Source organism: Plutella xylostella, chromosome 24, assembly GCF_932276165.1.
Source record: "Plutella xylostella chromosome 24, ilPluXylo3.1, whole genome shotgun sequence".
Lineage (NCBI taxonomy): Eukaryota > Metazoa > Arthropoda > Insecta > Lepidoptera > Plutellidae > Plutella > Plutella xylostella.
The window spans coordinates 5744093-5753388 of record NC_064004.1 but is presented as its reverse complement, the minus strand read 5'-3'; the positions used below and the strand labels follow the sequence as shown (position 1 = coordinate 5753388).

The following is a 9296-nucleotide window of genomic DNA, read 5'->3' as shown; positions in this document are numbered from 1 at the left end:
TTTTTTTCACTACTTTCTACCAAAACACAATTCACATTTCACGATAATTAAATAATTACGTATTTTTGTTCTTTTCAACACTCGCTAGCAACAGACAATGGCGCCGCAAGATGGCGGCGGCGGAAGCGTATTTATTACAATGTATGCACCTAGGTAAATACCTACCTAGACCTACTAATAATACAACTAGGTCTATCTAATTTACTCAAAAATCACTAAAAATGTTGTAGGTACGTATTATTAAGTAATAACTGAAGTATTTTATTTTTACTAAGTAGGTAGGTAGGTACTTATTTTAAATTTTGATATTGACAATTCAAATTATTGTGAATCATTGTTCATGAGAAAAAGTTAGTGGTAGGTAAATAGGTACCTAACCTAGGTAACAAGTGTGTGTGTGTTTAAGATTGGTGCTCCCTCCCTGAAGTAAGTCAGTAAAAAATAAAATATAAGTACTTAGGTAATACATAAGTAGGTACATATGTATAAAAATAAAATGTTGCGTAAGTAAATAGGTAAGTACCTATATATTATACTCTACGTTATGGTGGCAAAAGTTTTAAGTACCTACCTACCTAGGTAGGTTAGTATAAATTTCTGTAATTTGTGTCTGCTTGTTGAATGATTGTATTTAAGTAGGTACTTACTTATTTGTTTTGCATAGGTACATACATACATTTACATACATAGGTACATATTTACTTACTAGAATTGTAATTGTAATAGGTACCTACATACATACTTAGGTACCTCCTTACCATGAATAAAACTTACTTACTTACTTAACTAACTAGGTAAGTACCTAAATCTCGTCTCGTCTCGATGTCGTAATAATGTATTTATATATATAATAAACATAAATATTTAAATATTCAGACAATATAGGTAATAACTTAATATTGAAATTAATAAGAGTACAAAATCGTGTACGACACTATACTCATTCTGACCCGCTCTATCTCGCGCATCGCATCGCTTCGTCTCTGTCTGCGGCCCCGCGCCCCTTCGCTTTCCCGCTTCTCGTCCGCCGACGATATATATATCGCGCGGTGGGCCTGAATTTTTAGACAACGCTCCGGCTCCGTCGTGCGCACGCAGTTTGATCAAGAGAAAGCAGCAACAGCAAGTTCAAGATGACCGGCCGTGGAAAGGGAGGAAAGGGATTGGGAAAAGGAGGAGCGAAGCGACACAGGAAGGTTCTTCGTGATAACATCCAGGGTATCACAAAGCCGGCCATCCGTCGTCTGGCACGCCGAGGCGGTGTCAAACGTATCTCCGGTCTGATCTACGAGGAGACTCGTGGTGTGCTGAAGGTGTTCCTAGAGAACGTGATCCGTGACGCCGTCACGTACACCGAGCACGCCAAGAGGAAGACCGTCACCGCCATGGACGTCGTCTACGCGCTGAAACGTCAGGGACGCACCCTGTACGGTTTCGGCGGTTAAGTCGCTCGCACCGCACCGCGGCGCGCACATCGTGTTCCGCAGCCGATACGGCTACGAGGATACCGTGTAACAAACAAAAAGGCCCTTTTCAGGGCCGCAAATTGTTCTTGTTTTACGTATAGTTTCTTCAAACTGGCAACAACGATTCATAATACCTATACTGACAATAATTATATTATTATTTATATGCATCATCATACACCTAGGTACATTATGCTTGCGTATTTACATTTACACACTGGCAGCAAAAGTACCTACCCACTTATTCTTACTTATATAGGTACCTATGAAAAATATTGGTCAGAAAAAGCGTGCGAAGCTTATAAAAGAATATATGTATGTATATAGATTTATGGGTAGGTACTTAAGTAGGTACCTACGCTATTAGTCCTCAAGAGACGACTAATAAGTACTTATAATATTTTAGTTTACCTAAATACCTCCCAAAAGACGTGGTAGGTAGGTATAATAGGTACTTACCTTTACGGTGCAATGCAACCACACGTTCGTTTTACCACGTTCATCTGCTTAGTAACCTACTACTACCTAATTAATTTTAAGTAAGTAAGTAGGTAGGTACTTACAGATGAAACTTTTTATCACACATTAATGTATTTGTACTTACTTTTTTTTTAAAGTATTCATGTTTTTCTTGACATGGGACGACATACATAAATACTTACCTCGACTCGTGAATGAACACGAACATTGTTAGTCGTACTTACACGGTGTTCGTATTCTGCGTTTGCAGTTTTATATACTTAAGTAAGTACCTACCTACCGAATACTCTTGTGTACCTATGTATTTAGTATTTAGGCGCATATTATGTATGTACCTAGGTCATAATCTATCATACTTACGGTACCAAATGACCTATGCAGTCAAGTAGTACACCTACCTACTCGCTCTCGTTCTCTCTACCTACTTGTGTGTGTCTGTCTGTCTGTCTGTAAGTCCTTTACTTAGGTACGCACAAGTGAGTGCGATGATGCGTTTGACCATCATCTGCACGTGCACACTGCACGACCATCGGCCACCAGTCACCAGCCAGCCATCTCACAACACCGGCTGATGACTGCCTTCATGTGATGCCGCCGAGACACCGGTGTGTCCTACGACCGTTCATCTTCGACACGTCAAAAGTCCATCCGCACCCGCTTGCCGCGCCCGCAGCCGCCACCCGCCGGGAGCGCCTTCTCTTCGCCTTCACCGTGGACGTCCGCCTCACCGCCACCGTCGACACACGCCGAGATAAACGCCCACAAATCAGACCACGTACGAGCTCCTCAACGCCGTCTCCACATTTAACGCGCCGCACGCGCCAACCCGCCGTACGCAAGCGTCCAACCATTAGCCCGCCCGCCCGACAAACGTATACACTACACATATATCGTATAAAAACAGTACACTGACATTGTTTTTTATTTAAAAAAATCATCATCATTCGACCATGGTTAGTGAAAACTTGGAACACATCAACTCGGAAAACGTCTCGAGGCACGCGGTCTGTCTGTGCGGCAATGCTCGAAATACGTGTCTCGAAATTTTGCTAGTGGCGACATCGTACGGTCGTTTTACGAACTACACTCCTTACTTGTTACTTACGTGTTACCTCAACCTCAATCAACTCAATCGAAATGGCTGACACCGCTGTTGCATCCGACGCGCCCGCGCCCACCACCCCCGCGAAGAAGCCGAAGGCATCCGCAGCAGCCAAGAAGCCGAAAGCGAAGCCCACGCACCCGAAGACCTCCGAGATGGTCAACAAGGCCATCAAGGACCTGAAGGAGCGCAGCGGCTCGTCTCTGCAGGCGATTAAGAAGTACATCGCCGCGTCTTACAAGGTCGACGCTGAAAAGCTCGCGCCTTTCATCAGAAAGTACCTGAAGAGCGCCGTCGAGTCCGGCGCGCTGATCCAGACCAAGGGCAAGGGTGCGTCCGGTTCGTTCAAGCTCGAGTCGAAAACTTCCGCAGCCAAGAAGCCAGCAGGCGCCGCCAAACCGGCCAAGAAGGCTGCCGCCGCTAAGAAGCCCGCCAAGAAGGCCGTCGCTGCGTCCTCCGCCGCCGCCAAGAAGAAGTCCGCCTCCGCTTCACCGTCTAAGCCCAAGTCTGCGGCTGCCACAAAGGACAAGAAAGCCGCCGCCGCTAAAAAGAAGCCCGCCGCGAAGGCGAAAATCGCCACACCCTCAAAGGCTAAAAGCGCCGCACCCAAGGCAAAGAAGACCGCCAAGCCGCCGACTAAGAAGCCGAAGGCGCCCAAACCGAAGAAGGCTGCCGCTCCCAAGGCGAAGCCCGCAGCTAAGAAGTCCTCCGCCGCCGGCAAGAAGTAAGCCGACGACGGTTTTTGTTGTGTTGCTTGCCGCCGCCGCCGCCGCAGTGACTACACGAAGCCATCGAACGTGCGCCATCGTGTTCGCACCGTATGTCGTCGGCACCGTTGGTGGTGTTGTTGTTGCGCTGTTGTATCATCTACTCGATACGCACGCACACGCACACAATGGGCGACTGACTACACTCGGACGACGAACACACGAGCCACGGTCGGTGAGTGCGCTAATACCGCACAACAAAAAGCCCTTTTCAGGGCTAACAAACAATTCGAGAAAACCAAATTGTTCTCTATTGTACTTTACTACGACGATTGTGTACTTACCTACGCCACGACGCAGGTAGGTACTAGGTACAAAATATATTAAATTAGGATAAGTACCTACCTACTTGTATGAAACTAATGTTGTAAGTACATAGGCCTCACCTGCCTGACTACTCTATACTATTGAAAACGAATTAAAAATCGGAGCGGAGCGTTTCATATAAGTACCTAAATACAAATAATATGTAAGGTGACATACATCATGCTTACAAAAATATTATACGCACATACATACCTAAGTAACTAAAATTCCCTCTAGCGACGGAACACTATTAGGTACCTACCTACGTAGGTATATTGAAAATGAAAATAACTTAAAAATCCCTGGGATCGAAACCTAGAGGTAGGTGCGACGACGAGCAAAGCGAGGAGGAGCGGTTAGGTGCACATGTTCGTTAAAAACTAAAGCGGAGCGCAGCGGAGCGGAGCGGAGCGTTTCATGTATAGTATGTAAAATACAAATTAGGTACATGTAAGGTAAGTAAGTACCTATACCGTATAAGTACCTACCATACAATACACCTGAGATACAGAATATGTCGAATTGTTATTTTATATTCAGTATTGTATATATCGTACTTAATATCAAAATAACCTTGTTAGTACCCATTATAAGTAATAGTAGACATATAAAATTAAAAAAAAAAAAGCACACAAGCTAACAAAAGTTAGTACACGAGCGATTTGTGACTACTCGACGCTTGTATCACCGTACACGACACCACCCGTTGATATATATATAGAGGGTCGCCGGTTGAGTAAGATACATTTCAACTCGTGAATTCGCTCGCTGCACACGTCGGCGCGCGCTCCATCTTCTGTCTCGCTCTATCAAGAAACAAACCAACAACCATGTCTGGCCGCGGCAAGGGAGGCAAGGTTAAGGGAAAGGCAAAGTCCCGTTCAAACCGTGCTGGACTCCAGTTCCCCGTCGGTCGTATCCACAGGCTGCTGCGCAAGGGTAACTACGCCGAGCGTGTCGGTGCCGGTGCGCCCGTTTACCTGGCGGCCGTCATGGAGTACCTGGCCGCTGAAGTTCTCGAGTTGGCCGGTAACGCCGCCCGTGACAACAAGAAGACCAGAATCATCCCGAGACACTTGCAGCTGGCCATCCGCAACGACGAGGAGCTGAACAAGCTGCTCTCCGGCGTGACCATCGCCCAGGGTGGTGTGCTGCCTAACATCCAGGCCGTGCTTCTGCCCAAGAAGACCGAGAAGAAGGCTTAAATCGAGTCGTCGTTCATCGGACACGCCACACTCCGCTGCTCGTGAGCTTTCACATGCACACGTCAGCGGCAAAACGGCCCTTTTCAGGGCCACAATATTATTCATGATTATTAAACACTGTTTCAACAAGACTTTACACGAACGATACATAACATTATATTAGGACTATGTAGGCATTTATATTTAGCTAGCTAGCTAGCTAGACAGACAATTCAATAATATACTACTACCTAGGTACCTGAATGTCTAATGAACTTACGATAATTACTTAAATGAAAATGAGTAAGTAAGCTTACACGTAACTTATTCGTGTTACTACGATTATATGATGTAATAAGAAATAATTTCATTACTAAGTACCTACCTAATTAGGTACTAACTTAAGTACTTACTTGCATATATTATTTTAATACTGTTAGTAGTAGATCTAACCTCCTACATACCTACTTATGTATGGTATCCTGGTAAAATAATGATTTATGAACTAAGTATTCATGTTTCAATGTTATAGATGGGTAGTTTAAGTTATGTAGCGCGATTTTCAAAGTCATAAAAATATATTATATTACTTAGGTACAGTTTACTTACTTAAATCATAATTGTAAAAATAATATACTTAAGTACCTACTTATATACCTACCAGGAGACTAAAAATAAGTAGGAGAGTTTTTTTTTTTAATTTTATGGTAAGTAATTGCGTTCATCATTAAACATAATAATAATACCTAATATATCTATTAAGTACATACCTAATATATGTAATAAGTATAGATTAACATCGTATCGGTTGTTATACTTAATAATTAAGTAATAAGTAAGTATATTACTGCTATTTTCATCTGGGGAATTATACCATAAACGTAAAAATATTATAACGAAAATGAACGCGTGCATCGATTCTGCCGTCACCGCCGCCGCCGCCGCCGCCGCCGCGTCGCTCGCTGTATACAGAATGCCGCAACGCGATTGGTCGAATGACGCGTCTGACTCATAACGAGCGCCCCTCGCCGCGCGCTCGTAATAAAATCCGACCGTCGGCCCGGTTTCAGGTATTACGAGCTAAACACTCGCAACGTTCGCATCTCCGGTTTTGAATCCAGTTTGAAGCCACCATGCCACCCAAGACTAGCGGCAAGGCCGCCAAGAAGTCCGGCAAAGCCCAGAAGAACATCTCCAAGTCGGACAAGAAAAAGAAGATGCACAAGAGGAAGGAGAGCTACGCCATCTACATCTACAAGGTGTTGAAGCAGGTCCACCCCGACACCGGTATCTCCTCGAAGGCCATGTCAATCATGAACTCGTTCGTGAACGACATCTTCGAGCGTATCGCCGCGGAAGCGTCTCGTCTCGCCCACTACAACAAGCGTTCGACGATCACCTCCAGGGAGGTGCAGACCTCCGTGAGGCTCCTGCTGCCCGGTGAGCTCGCCAAGCACGCCGTCAGTGAAGGTACCAAGGCGGTCACCAAGTACACCTCGTCCAAGTGAGGTGTGTGCCCCCAAACATAGCGGTGTACGGTGCCACTATGTTGTGCCTACCACCGAAACAAACGGCCCTTTTCAGGGCCACAAATATTTTCTGATGATTTACGATTGTTTCAATACTTACATACAAAAACGATTACTTACTTATATATCATAATATAAGATGATGTCAATATATAATATGTATATTGATGGTTACACTTACTTACTTGTGTTTACACACACTGTGGTAGGTACTCGCTACACTTAGGTAACGTATTAATGTGAAATATTAGGCATAATGTAAGTACTTATCTATGTAGGTACTAGGTACATACACGGACGGAGGAGCTGCGACGACGTGTTCACTGCACACGACGACGACGGATGGATTTGTATGAGTGACCCTGGAAAGGAAGAAACAAAAACGGACGTTTAGTTAAATAAAATTAAAATGTGAAAGAATGCGTGCCTACTCATTTCAGTGCACTGTATTATACTTACTTAATCTAAGTAAGCAAGTACCTACCTACATACATAATCGATAATGTTGTTTATTCTACTCTACATACTTGTGGCTTTTTAAATAAGTACATTTTCGGCAAAATACCATGGCATTATATTATTATTATTATTGATGTGACAACTTACATTTGGTTTGACATATAAGTAAGTACTTACCTACCTAAGTACTTATACAAAATTAAATACTTAAGTAAGTACTCTTACTTACAATGAATTCGTCTAGTTTGCGTTCTGGAATCTCTTATTATTTAGGTAATTAAGTACTTTACTTACTTACTAGGATTATTGTTTTCGTACCTATAAATAAGTAGGTACTTATAATTATTATATAAGTAGGTATGTTTCCCAGTCATTATGATTATACTAGGTAGGTACATACATACTTGCTTGCTTGCTTGCTTACTTACCTACCTACCTACCTAGATGTGTTATTTACAGTCCAATTAAACATAAGTAAGTACTTACTCACGTCTTGTCGTTGGGAGTAACTAGGTAGGTACCTACTTACTTATGTTGAAAACATTAAATTTAAGAACATACCTAAATACTTAACTATGTACCTACATAATAACATTTAAGTATAAGTATTCTTGTGATATATGCTTTTAATAAGGTGTTCATTATATATATTAAGTACTTATTATTTATATTATTTACATACTTAGGTATTTTTTTTTTTTTTAATTATATACCTAAGTAGGTACCTATACACTTACCTACTTATGCATGAGAAGGATGAAATAGATACTTACTAAGTACTTACATACTCAATAACGTAAGGATAAATTATTAGCCCGTACGTATGAGCCGAGCGGAGCGGTACCCCTCGCCCCGCGCGCCTCGACTTCGCCTTACCCCGCCGCGGAGACCGTACCGCTACTATAAATATAGCTGCACGAAACGCGATGGTTTTTATTCGTCCCCTTCTGTTCATCGCGCGCGCCCGTCGCTACGCTACGATACAACAATGGCCCGTACCAAGCAGACTGCCCGCAAGTCCACCGGAGGCAAAGCGCCCCGCAAGCAGCTCGCAACTAAGGCTGCTCGTAAGAGTGCGCCCGCCACCGGAGGTGTGAAGAAGCCCCATCGTTACAGGCCCGGTACCGTCGCTCTTCGTGAGATCCGTCGTTACCAGAAGAGCACTGAGCTTCTGATCCGCAAGCTGCCGTTCCAGCGTCTCGTGCGTGAGATCGCGCAAGACTTCAAGACTGACCTGCGTTTCCAGAGCTCCGCCGTTATGGCCCTCCAGGAGGCCAGCGAGGCGTACCTCGTCGGTCTTTTCGAAGACACTAACCTGTGCGCCATCCACGCGAAGCGTGTCACCATCATGCCGAAAGACATCCAGCTCGCTCGCCGTATCCGCGGTGAACGTGCTTAAGCGGTGGCTGCATCGTGCATTACGCGCACCTCGTTCGCTGTAACAAAACGGCCCTTTTCAGGGCCACAAAACATTCATTATTATACGCATTGTTTCTTTAAACTAAGACGAAGACGATTACTTACTCTTACTTGAGTACTTTTATCTTCGTATCTAAGTAGGTACTTACATAAGTAATTAACTAAATACATTTCTTACACCTTTTTTATGCAGTACTAGTACCTAGGTAGGTACGTACTTACTTTCGTATAAGTAGGTACAGTTTACCTATACATAAATAAATAACACACATAATAGCCTAACAAGAAAACCAATCACTAAGTAAGTACTACATAGTTTCTTTTGTGAACAATGGAGGGCGCCACATGCATGATTCAAGCAGATTACAAACTTATTTTGATTAACTGAGCACTGTTTTCACATTTAAAAATCAAAAAACTATGTAGGTACCACATCTATTCTAATCTACATAGATAGGTAGGTAGTTAAGTACTTACTTACATATTAAATTATAATAATGTTACTTACAAACGTGTTGTTGGCAAATCCTGTAGGAGCGGTACAATTACTCCAATGTAAAACACACACACTTGTCACAGTCACC

The 9296-nt window shown here is 43.3% G+C and overlaps 4 protein-coding genes across 4 annotated transcripts; all 4 read left to right on the top strand.

Annotated features, from left to right (window-relative positions):
• The first annotated feature begins 1053 nt into the window (after nt 1–1053).
• LOC125490542 (histone H4) lies at nt 1054–1489 on the top strand. Its single transcript, XM_048630042.1, has one exon. The coding sequence runs from the start codon at nt 1134–1136 to the stop codon at nt 1443–1445; it is 312 nt and encodes a 103-aa protein (XP_048485999.1). The 5' UTR covers nt 1054–1133; the 3' UTR covers nt 1446–1489.
• A 1509-nt stretch (nt 1490–2998) lies between these two features.
• Nucleotides 2999–4159, top strand: LOC125490527 (histone H1B-like; the record flags this gene model as incomplete). The annotated part of the gene is given in 1 exon segment (XM_048630022.1): nt 2999–4159. A coding segment is annotated over 1 exon segment (693 nt). The 3' UTR covers nt 3777–4159.
• Nucleotides 4160–4850: 691 nt separating this feature from the next.
• On the top strand, nt 4851–5421 carry LOC119694791 (histone H2A). The gene has a single exon (XM_038121989.2). It carries the CDS (start codon nt 4952–4954, stop codon nt 5324–5326), a length of 375 nt encoding a protein of 124 aa, XP_037977917.1. The 5' UTR covers nt 4851–4951; the 3' UTR covers nt 5327–5421.
• A 939-nt stretch (nt 5422–6360) lies between these two features.
• On the top strand, nt 6361–6898 carry LOC119694797 (histone H2B). The gene has a single exon (XM_038122004.2). It carries the CDS (start codon nt 6439–6441, stop codon nt 6811–6813), a length of 375 nt encoding a protein of 124 aa, XP_037977932.2. The 5' UTR covers nt 6361–6438; the 3' UTR covers nt 6814–6898.
• The last annotated feature ends 2398 nt before the right edge of the window (nt 6899–9296 follow it).